The sequence below is a fragment of the Corvus kubaryi genome, unplaced genomic scaffold, assembly GCF_017639235.1.
Source record: "Corvus kubaryi isolate FWS band 111438036 unplaced genomic scaffold, C.kubaryi_AGA036_p1.0 37392, whole genome shotgun sequence".
NCBI lineage: Eukaryota > Metazoa > Chordata > Aves > Passeriformes > Corvidae > Corvus > Corvus kubaryi.
The window spans coordinates 7,298,517-7,315,047 of record NW_024581131.1 but is presented as its reverse complement, the minus strand read 5'-3'; the positions used below and the strand labels follow the sequence as shown (position 1 = coordinate 7,315,047).

Genomic DNA, 16,531 nt, shown 5'->3' with positions numbered 1-16,531 from the left:
GCAGGAGAACTGGTTTTCCTGTCAAGAATCAAAGGAGTCCAGCACACAGTCTGACTTCACCTTGATTGCTTTAGCAAAGCTCCTTGCCCGCAGGTGCTGCAGAGCACCAGATCTTTTAAGTGACCGTCTGAAATACAGGTCCTTAAATGATATTCAGCACCCTTGAATCTGACTTGAATCATTCTCCATCAAACCCTGCTAGGGAGGAGATGTTTCACAGAGAAATTGAAGAGAAAACCAGTAAGTTACAAATCAGAAACTGGCTTTCCCTTCACGGGAACTGGTTTGGAGGGTTTATTTTTTTACTATTTAAACAAACCAAGCCTATATACCAGTAGTGTATGGACTGGCACAGTGCTTCACTCTCATCATTCTGTGCTAGAGGAGTGTTTATGAATGAATCCTGAGCATTTTGGAGTTAATCTTCCTTGGTTCCGTATGCTTCCTCTATGGAAGTGCAGCCTGGCTGGATGATAAGGAAGTGGTAACTTTGGAGTGGCTTTGAAGATCTTTGGAAAAGACACGGTACTGACTGCAGAAGAACAGCTGGCAGAGAAGCTGTAGTTTTCAAGCTGAACTTGCAGCTAGAATACATACCTGGAATATGGGTGTGGGGTTGTGAATACAAACACTGCTGATAGATTTCTGGACAAAATAAAAATTCAGAAACTTTTATGGCACTGTTGGCACAAGAATGAGAGAATGTGATCTAGTTGTGCATACACTTAGGGTGGAAATTGGATACCTCTGAAGATGTCAGAGGAACAATTCTGCCATAACCTGTGTGTAAAAAAGGTAGGTGGCGTGAAAAACAAGTCTTGACCAAATAATAGAAGCAACTACACTGTTTACCAGGAAGACAGTATCAGTCTGTTTCATTCTTTGGGCAGTTTCACTGCTTCGGATTCTGGTTAAATGTTGCCCTTGAACTGGCAGTAAAGATAACAGCCTGTTGCAGGGTGTATTAGGAGTGCCTGCACTGTAAGGCCTGTTAAAATTTGTTACCTCTGCGCTTGCAGTCTGCTGAGACTGAAAACTACACCTTCTGCATGTGCTTTCTGCTGCAGTGAACATGAACAACAATACTGGTTCTTTCATTCTGTCTGCCATTTAAATTATCAAATTCTAAGCTGCCTCCTGGGAGAGGCAATGAGAAACATTCCTAAAAATGCCTCTTCTGCTATGTTCTAGAAAACAGTTTTTCTAGAATACTGTGTATACTACTTGCTGCTTTTTTTTTTTTTCCTTTCTGGTTGACCGTCTTGGATCAGATGCTGCTGCGTGTTTAAGGGAAGAAATCTTACTTATTCAATATAGGCAGTAGTTTGGTGACAGTAAAACCTCTTGTTAGTGTCCTTTCATTCCTTTGCAAGAGGGGTGATGCCAAAAGGTCATTCAGCACAGGCAGGGAGGGATGCTGCACCAGGAATTTGACTCAGGAACTGTTTTGCCACCATATTTGTCTCATAGGTGACCTTCAGTACTGCTTTTGGGATGTAACCCTGGCCATACCATCTGGCCAGAGGTGCTCAGGTTCTTGAGAGCTGCTCTGAGGTTGGATGGAGAAAAGAGAGGGTGGGGTTCCCTGGCAGAGCGCAGGGAGGCGGGAGTGACACAAGAGGAGGAAACGAAAGGGGGTGGCGAGTGCCCGGAGGATCCAGGTGGTGCCACGCTGCAGGGTCATGGCCCAGCCCAGAGCCTGTGAGTAGCTGCCCTGGCTCTTCACTGCTCTGGGTCAATGGTGGTGGGAGTCCTTTGGCTTGTCCCTGATGGAGAGACTGGGCATTTGGGAGAGGGCAAAGGCTTGCTTTCCTGCTGGGCTTGGAGCATGTCCCATGTTTCAGTGGTGATGCTGAGAAATGATGATGAGTCAGTCCTGAGTGGGGTGCATTGCATAAGGGGATGCCATGCTTGGTGTCACGGGAGGAAGTGAAACGAGAGAGGAAAGCAAATCTAACCATGTTTTGCTTTGGTATCATGTGATCCCCATCCCGCTGGCGCTCTCCTCGCCTGCAAATCTCTCTGCTCTAAACACCCTCTGTTTGGGGATGTTCTCAGCCATCGCTGAGTCCCTGCCTGTGTGCCCTGTCCTTTGGGGAACCCCACCGTCCCTGTGTTATTCCCCCAGTCTCCCAGGGCTGGGAGCATCTCTGCAGGGAATCACAGCGTCATCTGGAGGGGAGAGGATGTGAAAGAGGAAGTGTCTGAACTCGCTGGCCCTGGCCTCAGTGAGTGCATCCGTGGAGCTGTGGCCAAGAGCTGAGTGGGCTGGGCGAGTTATATGGGGAGCAGCTGTCCTGACGTCAGCTCTGCCCCCCCCAGCCCACTGCTAGGATTAGAAAACTCCCAGTTTTGGGGTAGATGCATCTGTGCCTGGAGCTCTTGCAGGGCTCAAAGCATGAGAACAAATCTGTTAATGTGACACTTGGGCTGCAGGTCAGCATCTGGTGGGAACTGTTCCTGTGTCTTCAGTCCCAGCCAAGATCCTCAGCTTCAGTTCCTCTTTTAGGAGGACACAGGGGCTGGTCAAGCAGTAATTGTGGTTGCACTGTTCAACCAGCTCCTCTGCTTTTTCTTGCTGGCCAAAATCATCCCAAAGTCATGCAAAAAAAAAGAAATAATGGTCTGCAATTCCAAAGCGTCAAAGTCTCTTTTAACCACCTTCCCTGTCCCATATGTCCAGGTCAGGAGCAGGAGGACAGGTTTCGTGAAGTGAATCTCTCTACCCAGAGGCTGCGTGTGCTCCCGCCTGCAGTCCTGAGCAATTCCATGCTGGAGAGCCTTGACCTCGACAGGAACAAACTCAGGAGCATCACCGGCATTTCTAAGCTTTGCAACCTCAAGAAGCTGATACTGTCCAAGAATGAGTTTGTGGACTTTCCCAATGAAATCCAGAGTCTGGTCTGTTTGGAGAGGCTTGAGCTGAATCAGAACCAAATCCGGATCATCCCAGAGGGGGTTTTCTCCCATCTCCCCAGGCTTAAGCACTTGAGACTGAACAACAATCGTCTCTGTGCCCTCCCCAGGGACCTGGCAGCTTGTCAAGGCAGCCTTCAGTACCTCAACATCTCCAACAACTTGTTCCGGACCTTCCCGCAGCCTGTCCTGCAGCTGGCACGCTTACAGGAGTTCCATGTGCAGAATAATGCCCTTCGCCAGCTCCCCAAGGAGCTCTTCCAGGGACAATCCCTGAAAGTGTTTAAGGCCAGTGGGAATCCCCTCCGGGAGCCACCCAGTGAAGTGTGTGCTGGTGGCATTCAGCAGATCCGGAATTACTTCAACCAGCTTCAGCATGGTTTGGGGCAGGGGGACAAGAGGGTCAAGACCATGTTCCTGGGGGCCTCACTGGCAGGGAAGTCCACAATCTGCAGAAGCCTGAAGCAAGGGCAATCCAAACTGGTTCCCGAGGAAGAACGAACAGTTGGCATAGAGATCAGTGAGTTCCAGATCGAGGACTTCTCTTTTCTCTTCTGGGACTTTGCCGGCCAGCTGGAATATTACGTGACTCACCACGTGTTCATCACCCCACAGGCACTTGTCATCCTTGTCATCAATCTTCACATGTAAGTGCTTAGCTGGTTTGGATTCCAGGTAGACCAGGGAAACTAAAAAGGAGCTGGGGAAACTTTGCACTGCACGAATTCACACCGTTTCCATTGGGCCTCGAGGCCTGGTCTTCGCACCACTGGCATAGCTGGCTCTCCCCCTCCCCCTTTTTGCAGATCAGTCTTTTAATCCACCAGGTCTGTCATCACCTTGCCAAAGGCCTCTGTTTGGAGGGGTTGAATAAGCACCAACTCCTTATGTGACAACTGAACCCCCTCTGAACAGACTTGCTTTCTGCAAAAAAGCAAATTCCTACAATCCCATCTGTATCCTGTGGTGTTCCCTGAACATGGAGGGAGCATCAGGCTTGGGTTTTGTGCTACAGAGGGATGCTCCCATTCACAGCAGGGATTGACTCTGTTACACCCCATAGCTTAAGGATGGGGAACTGAAGGATGAGCTTGGATACAGTCCATGTCAGCTTCTGAGATCTGAGCTCTTCTCCAGTGAGCTCCTGGGACAGCACGGAGTGTGTGGTCAGGCCTGCACTGGTAGAAGTTGGCTGGAGATCCAGAGGGTAAGATGTGAATTTGGGATTTTCTTTTTCTCCCTCCCCAGGTACCAAACTAATGACAAAACTTTCAAGGAGCTTGTTGGTTTCTGGATCAACAACCTGTCCATGCGAGTGCCAAACTCGGTGGTGCTTCCTGTGGGAACCCATGTGGACTGCTGCCAGGAGCAGGAGGTAGCAGAGAAGACACATGACATCATGGCCAGGATCACAGCCATGCTGGCAGAGAGAAAAAGCAACCTTGCTCACTTCATCAACAACCTGGAGGGCAGTGAGGAGCCCAAGTTTTACGTGGACCAGTGGGAGAGGCTGAAAGAGATGGAGAGCTGCACGTTAACTGTAGGGCTGAGATTGTCCTGGGTTCTGGCTGGCTGAGGTCACCCTGTTGTCTCTGGCACCCCAGGGTGCTACTGGCTAAGGTGATCTGGTGCAAGTGCATCAGGCCACTACTGCAGCCCTTCCCCAGGCTGGGGTGGACATGGTAACCCCTGGCTGTGACCTGCAGGGTCCTTGTCCCTGGTAGGTGATGGGCATCTCCTCTTGTGGCTTGTAGCAAGTGCCTGAGGAGGAGTGCAAGGGGCCATTCACCATCACCAGGTGATTTTCAGGAACTGCTGCAGAACAGAGGTGTGAAGCAAGTGCCCTCTGAAGCTGAGCCAGTGGTGTGTTCCACCCTGAGTGACCTCATGGGCATTAGGTCCTCACAAGCTAAAAGACTTCTCCGGGTGTAGTTTCATCAGGTATGTGCTTCCTCTTTTCCAGATCTTAAATTTAGTTGCTGTCAACTGCACGGATCACTGTGACATCAAAAAGCTCGAGGCCACTATTTTGGAGCACGTGAAGAATGAGGAGCTCTTCCCCGAGGTCTTCCGAGTGCTGCCGCCCGTCTACAGGCAGGTGGAAGCTGCCATCATGGATATTGCACGGAGCGAGGAGGTGGCAGACCATGGTGAGTGGTCTGCAACCCTGCCACGCTTTTCTGAGGGGAGCTTCTGTCCCGTGCCTGGGACAGGCTCTCTCCAGTGCTGTCCTGAGTTTGGGATGGGCTATCCAGTGCTTGCTGCACCTTCTGGCCCTGTTTGTGTGGCAGTGGGGTTGCTGCTGAAGACCTTGCAGCGTTAATACTGAGCACGCCTGAATGGGCCATGCTGTCTGGTTCCTTGCTTTCCAGTGATGTTTTGCTTTCTCCTCTTCTCCCTGCATAAGCAATTAAAAAACCTTGCAGGGCTCCACAGCTTTAATGCTTCCATGTGGTTTTCAAATTTACATCCTGCTAACTTTATTTAATGGCCCCTACCTTTCCCTAGACCCTTTTCCATGTCTCCTGTGACTTACCGGGATTAGCAGACAGCTCCAGCCTCTTGCTTATGTACCCAAAGCAGGTACGAACACCACCAGTTCCCAGTGACATCTCTGGCCCCCCTGGCCACTGCAGGATTAGAGAACAAGGAGCAGAGGCTTTTCTTCTGTGGAGATAAGCCAGACTTTGTTGCCTGTCTCTCTGCATTGCTGAATGTCAGTCTGAGGTTTAACTGGCAATCTGAGGTTTTCTGGCTGGAAACAAACCTGCTTCCTCAAACAATAATAATAAAAAACCCCCAGTGTTAGCCTCATTTTTCAGAAAGTTCTGGCAGGCTGTTGCCACTGCTGAGCCAAGGCAAGGCTGTGGGGGCTGCAGGGTGGCAGTGGGACAGCTGAGGAGAGGCAGAGCATTTTTGGTCACAGTCACAGAGCATCACTCTGATCCCAGTTACTTCCCCAGGGATGGCACAGGTTATGTGGGATGCTGCTGGTGTTTGGTGGCTCTCTGAAGCATCTACCTTGGAATGCTGTGTCTGAGAGATGCATTCTGAGCTCCTGTATCTCCCTCTAGGCATGATGGACCTCCAGTACCTACTCAGCAAACTCTCACAGCACAAGCACCTGGCCGGCCTGGGCAGAGAGCTCCTCCAGGACATCTTGCGGTACCTCCACCACATTGGGCTCGTAGTGTGGTATGAGGAAATCAAGCACTTGGAAAGCACTGTCTTTCTCCAGCCTACCTTTTTAATAACGATGTTCAAGGTGAGCCTGGGGATCAGGACCATCTCCTCTGTAGAGTCCAAGCTGGGCTCCTCTCACTGCCACCTCACCTCTCCTTCCCTTCCCGTGCAGCTCCTGGTGCGGTACCGCCTTGTCCAGCAGCTCGAGAGCATCTCTGTGGAGACACTGATCGGGGAACACGCCACCATCAGAGACAGAGCCAACTGGGTGTGGACCTTCAAGTCAAAGGCAATGCTGTGCCACCAGGCTGTGCGTGCCTTGGTGAAGCACCAGCTCTGTTCAGAAGGGATGTGGGATGTCTTTGAGGAAATCATGGGACACAGGCCTCACAGAGGGAGAGGGAAGCTCTTCAGCCTCCTGGAGCACTTTGAGCTCTGCCTGGAGGTGAAGCACACCGACGTGCTCAACCCGCAGGCCAGGGAGTTTGTGCCTGGAAAGCCATGGGAGACAACACGGAGCCAAGGCGAGTCCTGGTACTTGTTCCCAACCTATCTGAACCAGACAGAGGAAGTGTCTGAGGTGTGGGGAGGAGATCACCCTGAGGACCTCCACATCCGTGCCTACTTCTCACCCGAAATCCCTGAGGGCTTCTTCCAGAGGTAAGCACTGCTTTCCAGCCATCAGTGAGGTTGTGGGATTGAGTTTGCTCGGTGTAGTACCAGGATGACTCTCAGCAAGCCCTTGGCCTGAGCCTGGGAGTCAAGATACCAGGATGGCTTCTCAGCTGTGCCACACACGTGTGGGGCCCTGGGTGAACCCTTGTGATGTTCGCTGCCTGGACGTGAGCAACGGCCACACTCCTTCTAGCCACCTTTCATCGGGGTGGGGGGAATGTGTTTGGCTAATCTGTGCCCATCCAGGCAGGCAAAGGTCTCACAGTTCTACCCGAGAATGTTCTAGTTTCTATGGGTGTTGGAACTATACCAGTTTTTGGAACTTCTGGTTTTCTGGACTGGTCTAGAGTTCTGTCTGACAGTGGTATGGTTAAACCCCAACCGGCAACCAGGCACCACAGAGCCACTCAGTCACCCTCCCTGGCTGGACTGGGGAGAGAATCAGAAAAGTGAGAAAACTCATGGGTTGAGATTAAGACAGTTTAATAGTTGAAATAAATTATAATAAAAGCAGTAATAGTGATAATAATATTGTAATGCAAAGGAAATCAGCAAAGAGAGAAATTAGAGAGAAGAACAAGTGGTGCAAGTAAAAAACAATTGTTCAGCACTAACCAACTCATGCCCAGTCTGTTCCCAAGCAGTGGTCCCCCAGTCAGCTTTCCCCAAGGTTTATATGCTGAGAGTGATGCTACCAGCTGTGGGATAACCCTTTGGTCATTTGGGGTCAGCTGTTCTGGCTATGTCCCCTCCCAGCTTCTTGTGCACCCCCAGCCTCCTCGCTGGCAGGGCAGCCTGAGAACCTGAAGAGTCCTTGACTTGGTGTAAGCCCTGCTCAGCAGCAACTAAAACATCAGTGTGTTATCCACATCATTCTCATCCTAAATCCAAAGCACAGCACTGTACCAGCTACTAGGAAGAAAATTAACCCCATCCCAGATAAAACCAGGACAAGATGGCCAACTCTGGAAGGATCTCTTGGCTTAAGAGGCTGCTCCTGCTGCTTGAGCTTTCAGTAGGGGAAGGTCCTCATTTGGTGTCTACCTCTGTTCTTACTGAAGCTCAGCTCATATTTTCAAGTCCACCTGGTGCCACACTTTCTTCCATAAGCTAGGAGGAAAGTGGTGAAAGCCATGGGCAATCTCCTCGCAGGTTCCTGGTGAAAGCTTGCTCCTTCTATTCCACACACTGGGTGGCGAAGGTGACCTGCCTGCTTGTATGCAATGGCAAACCTCTGCTGATCAAAGAGAATAACCAGAGGGCCTACAGCTACCTGGAGCTCCGCTGCAGAAAGCCATCGGAAAGGACAGGTAAGATCCCTGATCCATATTTCATGACTCCCAACTCCATGTCTCTCCTGAGCTCCACCCCTGCCACCTCCAGCCCTCTGGGAAGTGTCCCAAGAAGCCTCTGCCACATATCCTAGTCTGGCCTGGCTCCACCAGCAGTCCACTTACAGATTTCCTCTTTCTCCATGCAATTCTGTTCAGGACTCCTTTAGAGGTATCACATAAAAATGGGAAGTCAAGTTTTCATTCTTGTCATGGAGCAGATGGGTCATCCTTGCCCAGAAGGCCCCAGCAGAGTACAGTCTAAGGCTGGGTCTTCAAGAGATAAGTAAAAGGGCCACCCAAGTTGGGGAGCTCTTCCAACATACCGTTAAATTCCTTATGGCGGCTTGGTTAACTGGAGAAATGGAGCTGGTCCAACAGTTGAGGCCGTGGGCTGGAAGTGATGTGTGGGTCACCACAGCATCTCCGGGGCTGCTGTGGCTGGGGGCTGTAAGCAAGCACGACATTCTCCTTTTGCTGGAAGGGTTCCAGTTTGCCTGGGACTTCCTCGTGGCAGTTGTGCTCGTCATCCAGAAGCTCGCTGAGGAGTGGCCGGGGCTGCACCTGTGTGTGAAGACTCCCTGCCGAACGTCCGGCTGTCCTGCAGAGTTCCTCTGGCCGGACATGGATGGCACAGGTGCCATGTACGTACAAGCTGTGCCCCTCCAAGCGAGGGCAGGACCTGGGTGGTCACTACTGCAATGCTGGTGGGGCTGGTCAGCTTCTAAAAGCCACGTGAAATTAGTAATGAAATTCGCTGGCACTACAGTGTCATTCTCCCATAGCAGCTCTCTCCATAGCAGCTCGTGTCCCACATGGTGTTAGCACTTTCTGGTGTGGGAAATTAGAGCATGGAGAGAAAGGTGAAGCAGATGAGACTCTGGGGCTCAGGCACATGATGTTCACTCTGGACACATGCCCACATGTCCCTGTTTCATGAAGAGCTGAAGGTGCTCAGGCACCCAGGAGGGCAGTGGTTGTCCCACCAATTGCAGCTGGTCAGGGTGGGAAGAGCAAGCCTCTTCCACTGCCTTGGCATCGTCTTCCTTGGGGAGTGCTGAGGGCAGCTCCTGCTCCTTCTCTCCCGGGCTTTTTCCTCCACAGGACAAAGGAAGACGTTAAAACCTGTGGGACGTGTGGGCACCGTTTTGGTGCAGAGCTGCTCCTGCCCAAAGGTGAGCCCAGTGTCCTGAGTTAGTGCCACAACAGCACTCAGGGGAAAGAGGGCTGAGGGTTTGCTGGAACTGGGGTGCTAAGGGTGTCCCATTCCCACAGTACCCAGGCAGCTGGAGGAGCCCCTGGCACAGCCCTCTGCTCACTATTACGTGACAAGCTACGGGACCACCACTTTTGGACCTAGCAGCATCCAGGTCACTAGGCAGGTAAGAACACTGCCACCTCCCCTTGCCCAGGGACCAGATGGTCAGGCTCCTGAATCAAGGGGATGCAGTTGCTTGCAGCCTGGGGAGGGCACACCCCATCTTCAGGCAGCCCTCTGGTTTCCACACTCCTCCCTGAGATACCACCCCTTCTGCACCTCTGAGCTGAGGTCTGGGTGCTTCGTGTTGTAGTTACTGCCTTATTTTTCCAGAACATCTCCAGTGAGTGACTCCAGGCCAGTGCTCACGGAAGTACTTTTGTTTAGCAAAAGCGTCCTCAACACATTCTGCTTGCAAGTCATGTTTGTAGCCTTAATGCATGGAAATAAATTCATTGATAAATGCATCCCTTCAGGTGTGGGAAGTCACCTCATCTACTCAAAATTTAAAGGGAAGAAGGCACTGATAAGCTCTCTGATACCAACCCGCCCCTGCCAGCAGGGACTTTGCTGAGACAAGGCTGGGCATGGACCCTGGTGGTTCTGGGGGTAGAAGGGCATAGCGAAGATTTCAGACTGATAGCAGAGGCAGGTGTCCAGGCAACAGCAGCAAGAGAGAACTATGTTTCTATACATACATATTTTAACTTGGAAAAATTAAGAAAATAAATCTGTAAATTACCACACTCCACAAAAACACACTAGCAGCTGATGGAGGGGAAAAGCAATGTGTGACTCCAGGACTGGTCACTGAAGCTGTCCTTTGGCTGGGGGGTGCTGGTTTGCAGAGGCTGGGATGCCCAGTGGTCCTGCTGCCTGTGCCAGGGCCATGGGGAGCGGGGCACGAGGGGTCAGCCCAGTTGCATGTTGTACTGCTCGATGAGCTCCATGAGGTCGAAGGAGTTGGAGAGCTGCAGGCTGAGGGTGTGGCTGTCAAGGGAGGAGGCTCCCTCCTGCAGCACCTGCTCGTAGTAGTACTCGCAGAACTTGGGCACCAGCTGCAGCGGCAAAACATTGGGGTCAGGGGCAAGTTAGGGGCAGCTGCCCACTGTGGCTGCAACACCCTGCATAGCCCTGTTCTCCTGGAGTGCAGAGAGATGTCTGGGGCACCCTTTGTCTCCCCCAAACCCTGAGGGTCCCTGGCCCTGGGCAGCTGCCTTCCACACCATCCTGCCCAGACCCCAAGTGTCCTCTGGCCCAGGCAGCTGCTCACCCTCGCCCCATGTTTCCCCTGGTCCCCAAGGGTCCCCTTCCTGGTCACAAAGCCGCCCATGTCTCCAAGGGTCCCCTCCCCTGTCACTCAGTTCCCCCATCTCTCTCAGCCCCCAGGTCCCCCCTCCTTGGGTATCCAGATCTCCATCTGCCCCATATCCTGAGGGCTCCCAAACCCCACACTGAGGGTCTCCCTTCTTGTGCACCCAACCACTCACCTCCCCTGGCCCCTGAGGCTGTCGCTACCCAGTCCCTGAGGAAACTCCATCACCTCTTCATCACCAGGGAGTCCCCATCCCTAGGCACCCAGAATCCCATCTGCCTCAGATGGGATTCTGGTCCCATCTGAGGCAGATGGGACCTCAGATGGTCCCATCTGAGGCAGAAGGTCCCTCTTCAGGCACCCAGACCCTCCATTTCCCACCCACCTTGACCTCGAGGATCCCCCTCCTCAGGTACCCAGAGTCCCAGCTCCCCTGGGACTCCATGAGTCTCTCCCCTTCCCTGGGCAGCAGTGGGATAGTGGGTTTTGGCTACTGCACCTTGACCAGGATGAGCTTGGACTCCTTAGGCCTGTCCTTGGAGAAGGCCTGCCCAAAGCAGAGGTAGATGGTGAAGTCAGGGGATCGCTGCCTTTGGCCATTGCGGAAGTCCCTCAGCTCTGTGAGGCAAAACAGGGCTCAGTTTTGGGGTGAGCCTGGTGGAACAGAGGAACTGGGAGGGTTTGGATGCTTGTAACATCCTGGGGCTGGCTCCCATGAGCCCCAGAACCAGGCTGGGCAGGAACTAACATATGGGGAACAATGTGCCACCCCTACCCACCTGTGCAAAACTCATGGAAGTCAAAGATGGGTGTTTCCTGGTCCCGGCAGAGCAGGTTGGGTGGGGGCTCCTCGACCCCCTCGAGCTGCTGGGACAAGGCCCAGAACACCTTGCATTTCTCCCGGCGGGTGGCAAAGACCTTGTCGGCGCGTTGCTCCAGCTGCAGCCCCGCGACGCCCAGCAGCTCCTCGGTGAGGCGCCGCTGCTTGCTGTCAGCCACGCTGGCGGGGCTGGGGAAGCGCACCACGTGCCAGGGGCACGGGGCCTCCAGCAGACTGGGGGGCTGGTATGTCAGCAAGCAGTGGCTGCCCCCAACCACCTCCCGGTGGAACTCCTTCCCCCGGTAGTAGATGGTGACATCCAGGATGGAGACGATGCCATCTGCACCAGGAAGTGATCAGCAGCTGCATCCTCCAAACTGAAACGTTCTCCCTCTCCAAAGCACCCCCCAAGCATATTTAGTGTTAACAATTGTAATAATTATTTATAGCTGTTAATAACCCTCACCTGTGTTATCCAGCAGCAGCCGTGGCTGTGGCACAGGGCTGGCAGCAGGGACAAAGAACGTTGCCTCCGCTGGGTACTGCGTGGGGCCCGTGCCCTCTGTCAGGTGGCACGGCAGTGGCATGGCCCCTGCAGCGGGAGATGAGCAGCATCGGCATCACCATTCGGGATGCAGCAGAGTGGGGGCTGCTTTGGCATGGGGTCCCCATGGCAGCACGCCAGCCTCTTCCCACTCCCTTATGGCATTCCCACAGCCAGGGCCGGATCCTGCTGCACAGCACCCACCTGTCTCCTCTGGTGGCATGAGGCCCGGTGGGTGGTAGGTGTCCAAGGTGGGCTGCTCCACCGGGGGAACCCATTGTGGAAATGTTGTGGGAGGGAAGCAGTTGTTTTGGCTGGGGTCTGCATAAAGCTGGAGCAGGGTGTCCTGGTGAGGCTGGAGCATGACATCCTGGTGGGGACTGTCCCCTGCAGGGAAACCACCTGTGGGAAGGTGCTGGGGTCACCCACCCAGGCAGCCACCCACTCTGCACCCCGTGAGCAGGGCTGGTCTCACCTGTGGGCACCCAGGACTGGGCCAGTGAGCCAAGGTCACGGGGGGAGATGTCACACTGCTGCAGCAGCTCCTCCAGAATCGAGAGCTGTGGGTCAGTAGGTCCTAAGGGGGAGCACAGTGGGTGGGATATCTCACAGCCACAAAATCAGCCCCACCTGAGCCTAGCAGGGTGTCCTCCCCCCAAAAAAAGGAGTGTGAGACTAGTGCTTACCTGGGACAGCGATTGCTGAGGCCATGTCTTGGGAGTCATGCTCCAGCTGGAAAGAGAAGCAGATTGGGATCTTAGTGCTGTGGTTGCCAGGCACTCAACCTCCCCCAGCCCGTATTTTGGCCAGGTGCTGGGTTGCAGCTTGGGTGCACCCTAAGGACATGAAGTTGAAATGCCTGCAAGTGGCAGCAGGGACACCCCTGGCCTGCTGTGCCCACCCAGCTACCTGGAGCTGCTGTTGTGCTGGCTGTTGGTCCACCACAGGGTTAGGAATGCTGGAATCTCCCTCCTTGCTGTGCTGGAGGGTGGCTGAAAGGAGAGCACCAGGAGTGGGAGGTCCTGAGATCTCTCACCCCACCCAACACAACCCCTCCTTGGGGCGAGGCTCACCTGAGATAATGGAGAAGACCTTGTGTGGGTCATCACCACGCTTGGAATGGTCATCTTCCAGCTTGAACATTTGGGTGCTGCTCAGGGCACAGCGGAAGTTGGTCTTCCACTTGGCCAGGTCCTCGGAGCCTTCCTCATACCGCCCACTGACCTGCGCCCAGGCCTGGGGGTGCAGAGGTGTGAGCATGGGGTCCCTGGCTCCATGAGCATGGAGGCTTCCAGGGATGACTGATCTTCCCCCACCTTCCCAGCTCCCATATCCCACCCACGCTGAAGACCTCAACTTGCTGCTGGTCACCATCCTATCCTACCCCTCTTGAGGACCCTGAGGGTGCCGCTGGTCACTCGAACCCTCCTACCTGGAAAACCTTGAGTGCACTACGGATCAACCCCATCCCCCACACCTTGAAGACCCAGAGGCTGCTGCTGGTGACCCCCACCCTGCCCATCTTGAGGATCTCCAAGTCGCTGCTGGTGATAGTCATCCCACCCACCTTGAAGACCTCCACGTCACTGCTGGTGATGTCCTTCCTGGCGTTGTGTTTCCAGGGGACGCGAAAGGTGGTATGGCCAGGGTCGATCCAGCACAGCCCCCTGTAGCTCCCGCTGCTGATGGCGTTCAGCAGCCACTGCCCGAACCGCAGCTTCTGGGCTTCCCTGCGGGCGCGGGACTGTCACCGGGAGGACCGGGGCCACCCGGGGACGGCGACCCGGGGAGGGCCGGGGGTGCTGGGCGCCACTTACCCCTCCTTCTCCGGCGCTGCCATGGGGCCGGGTCCGCAAAGCTGCCGTGCCGTGCCGTGCCGTGCCGCGCCGCGCGGTGACCTCAGCGCGGGAACGGCCGCCTCCTGCCCGATCCTTTATCCGCCCCTTTCGTTTTCCTGGAAATCACGTGTCCCTTCCGAAAGTGAAACTGCCTCCGCTCCCGCGGCGGGGCGGTGCCGCCGCTCCCGGGAGCGCCCGCGGGATGCTCCGGCTCCGGGAACGCCGCTGCGCAGCCCCGCGCAAGCCCCTCCCCAGATTAGCAATAATTAAATAAACCGGACCTCAAGCTGAGCGTGGGACACCCGGAGCGCAGGGGGTCAGCCGCACCCGCTCCCGCCGGGGCTTCCCGGGGCTGGAAACCCCCGGGCCACGTGCAGATGTTTCTTTCAATCCTTCTTCTCCCGGCTGCCTTGGCTTGCACGCTAAGGCCGTGCTGCCAAAATTTACAAACCAATAAAGGCCGAAGTGCGGCGGGCAGCTCTCGGCACCGAAGCAGAGGCGAACCAGCCCATGCCCACCACAGGAGGAGGATCACGGGCAGCAACGGCGCCCGCCCGGCTCTTCCCTGAGCCCTCTGAGCTCTGCGTGTGGCAGTCAAAACAACCCAAACACCCTGAGAGGTTTTTCGAGTTCCTTACCCAAGGACCAGGAAGGGGTGGAGGGGTCAGTGGGGCTGAGGCACGGGACTGCAGCTCTTCCCCAATGTGCCGCTTGTTTTTCAGGAAATTTCTTCTTTCCAGGAAGTCCCTACTGCCTACTAGGCACTTTACATGGAGAGTTTTTCAGAACACTGCCTTTTGTTTACCAGGAAGTTTCCCACTTCCTAAAAAATCCCCTGGTGCTTTCCAGAAAATTTCCCAGTCACTTTGAGGCTATGTCCTCCTTGTTTCCTGGGAAATGGCTTTGTTGCTCTCTAGAGTCCTCCATTCCTGTCTACGATTTTTACCTCTGCTTAGAGGATCTCCATTGCTTTCCTAGGAAATTTCCCCATGACTGTTACTCCCTGGTGAGAGGAAAGCTCACGTCTTCACAAACAATTGGATGGGTGAAGATGTGGGTGTTCACATCTTTGAAATGCGTCCTCATGTCTCTCCTAACTCCGGGCAGCAGGTTTGTTGCAGAGCCCACACAGCTTGGCTCCTGAAACAGACACGGGTCTGCACAAGCCTGAACCTCGGAGCTTCGGGGTACAGCAGACAGCCCAAGAGAGAAAACCCCGCAGGCATGTGCCCCGGTGGACTCTCTCCCTTTATTCGAATAAAGTGGCAGGACTCCTCTGTCTCCTTTTTGGACACAAACCTCTGGCATTTGTGGATTTTCCTGACACTGGGAAGCAAGACATTATTTCCCAAGAAGTATCATTCATCCTCTCCAGGCAATTCCCCTTTTGCTATCCACCAATTCCTCCTTTGCATTCTGGGAAATTTCCCCTCTAGGAAGTATCACTGTTACTTTCTTCAAAAATGTCACTTCTGCTTTTCAGGAATTTCCCAGGTATTTGAGGAAATTTCCTCCTTGCTTTCTTGGAATTTCCCTCCTTTTATTTCTAGGCTACCCATCCCACCCCCCCACCCCCCCCCCCCCAGCCTTGCATGAAATTTCCCCATTACTTTCTACAAATTCCCAGAATATTTCTCCCTTTGCTTTCAAGGACTTACCCCTAGTCATCGCATGGAAATTCCTACATTGTCTTACAGAAAATTTCCCCCTTGTGATCCAGGATATTTAGCTTTCCAGGATGGTTTCCCTTTGTTCCAGGAATTCCCCTATTGGTTGCCAGGATTTTTCCTTTGGTTTTGCAGGAATTTCGCCCCAGGGTTTTAGGAACTTTCATCCTTCTGTCCCAGGGAATTCCACAAACCAAAACTGACCCAAGCACCTGAACCCAGGACAGGGGCATTCCGCAGATCCAGCAAAATGAATTTAAGGGCCGTGAACACTGTGAAACCCAAAGAGGAGCCAGGAGAGCCGGGTCAGGGTGGGAGCAAGGGACAAGGCTGACATGGAGAAGGTACGACTGGAAAGGGCCCAAGGTGGGTGGAGGACCCTCTGCCAGAGGAACAGGTGGGAAGAACAAGGAGTGGTGCTGGCTGATGGCTCCTGCCCCAGAGACAAGCGGCACCCTCGGGGAGGGGAGCAGAGGCGTGTTTATTTACTTTCATTCCTCAATGCTGCAATCAATGCAGAGAGGTTTCAGTTAATAGGTGATTAATTAATCTGATGGGAATGCTCCCATTTTAAGCTTTTTTTTTTTTTCTTTTTGCAAGCAGGACCCTGCGCAGCCACAGCCACTATCCCCTGCCACCTTCCCAGGTCCTGCTGACTCAGGGACATGTCCTGGAAGCTAAAAATCAGCCTAATTTAGGTCACCAGCTCCTGCACGGTGGAAGAAGAGATTTCAGGAGGAAGAGTCAGTTTTACAAAGAAGTTTTTAAAAGCATCCCAAAGGACAAGGAGAGCTTTCCCTGAACCTTGGACATTCACTGCACAAAATTTTCCTTCAAACTTAACCCCACCATACAAACCTGCACTCCACACGCATCCCTGCAGCCACAAGTCACCCAGGTTCAGGGGACAGTCCTTGCAGGCAGAAGGGCAAGCTGAAACCCCACAACTTTTATCAGCAGTGTCCCTTTTGGGGACCCTCCCTG

The 16,531-nt window shown here is 53.7% G+C and overlaps 2 protein-coding genes across 6 annotated transcripts; one reads left to right on the top strand and one right to left on the bottom strand.

Annotated features, from left to right (window-relative positions):
• Nucleotides 1–40: 40 nt before the first annotated feature.
• LOC121669507 (malignant fibrous histiocytoma-amplified sequence 1 homolog) lies at nt 41–9,830 on the top strand. 3 transcript variants are annotated; one of them, XM_042038554.1, is made up of 10 exons: nt 41–1,701; nt 2,684–3,563; nt 4,165–4,456; nt 4,880–5,066; nt 5,991–6,181; nt 6,272–6,759; nt 7,927–8,084; nt 8,590–8,749; nt 9,210–9,280; nt 9,381–9,830. In XM_042038554.1, the coding sequence occupies exons 1-10, from the start codon at nt 1,683–1,685 to the stop codon at nt 9,674–9,676; spliced, it is 2,742 nt and encodes a 913-aa protein (XP_041894488.1). In that variant the 5' UTR covers nt 41–1,682; the 3' UTR covers nt 9,677–9,830. The 3 variants fall into 3 exon arrangements, with proteins under 3 accessions (XP_041894488.1, XP_041894487.1, XP_041894486.1); XM_042038553.1 differs by having other exon boundaries at nt 41–3,563; nt 9,381–9,487; nt 9,697–9,830; XM_042038552.1 differs by having other exon boundaries at nt 41–3,563.
• On the bottom strand, nt 9,770–16,514 carry IRF7 (interferon regulatory factor 7). 3 transcript variants are annotated; one of them, XM_042038556.1, is made up of 12 exons: nt 16,406–16,514; nt 13,860–13,996; nt 13,610–13,772; nt 13,116–13,278; nt 12,952–13,034; nt 12,729–12,774; nt 12,518–12,619; nt 12,247–12,444; nt 11,965–12,090; nt 11,458–11,838; nt 11,178–11,296; nt 9,770–10,421 (listed from the first exon to the last, which is right to left on the bottom strand). In XM_042038556.1, the coding sequence occupies exons 2-12, from the start codon at nt 13,880–13,882 to the stop codon at nt 10,275–10,277; spliced, it is 1,551 nt and encodes a 516-aa protein (XP_041894490.1). In that variant the 5' UTR covers nt 13,883–13,996; nt 16,406–16,514; the 3' UTR covers nt 9,770–10,274. The 3 variants fall into 3 exon arrangements, with proteins under 3 accessions (XP_041894490.1, XP_041894491.1, XP_041894489.1); XM_042038557.1 differs by lacking the exon at nt 16,406–16,514 and having other exon boundaries at nt 12,247–12,429; nt 13,860–15,422; XM_042038555.1 differs by lacking the exon at nt 16,406–16,514 and having other exon boundaries at nt 13,860–15,421.
• Nucleotides 16,515–16,531: the final 17 nt, after the last annotated feature.

Coding starts and splice junctions, on each gene's coding strand:
- LOC121669507 (XM_042038552.1), top strand. CDS start 2,362: ATGCATCTGTGCCTGGAGCTCTTGCAGGGCTCAAAGCATGAGAACAAA. Junction 4,457..4,879: donor TGGAGAGCTGCACGTTAACT/GTAGGGCTGAGA, acceptor CCTCTTTTCCAG/ATCTTAAATTTAGTTGCTGT. Junction 6,760..7,926: donor CCTGAGGGCTTCTTCCAGAG/GTAAGCACTGCT, acceptor ATCTCCTCGCAG/GTTCCTGGTGAAAGCTTGCT.
- IRF7 (XM_042038556.1), bottom strand. CDS start 13,882: ATGGCAGCGCCGGAGAAGGAGGG. Junction 12,445..12,517: donor CCAGTCCTGGGTGCCCACAG/GTGAGACCAGCC, acceptor ACCTTCCCACAG/GTGGTTTCCCTGCAGGGGAC. Junction 10,422..11,177: donor CCAAGCTCATCCTGGTCAAG/GTGCAGTAGCCA, acceptor TTGCCGCTGCAG/CTGGTGCCCAAGTTCTGCGA.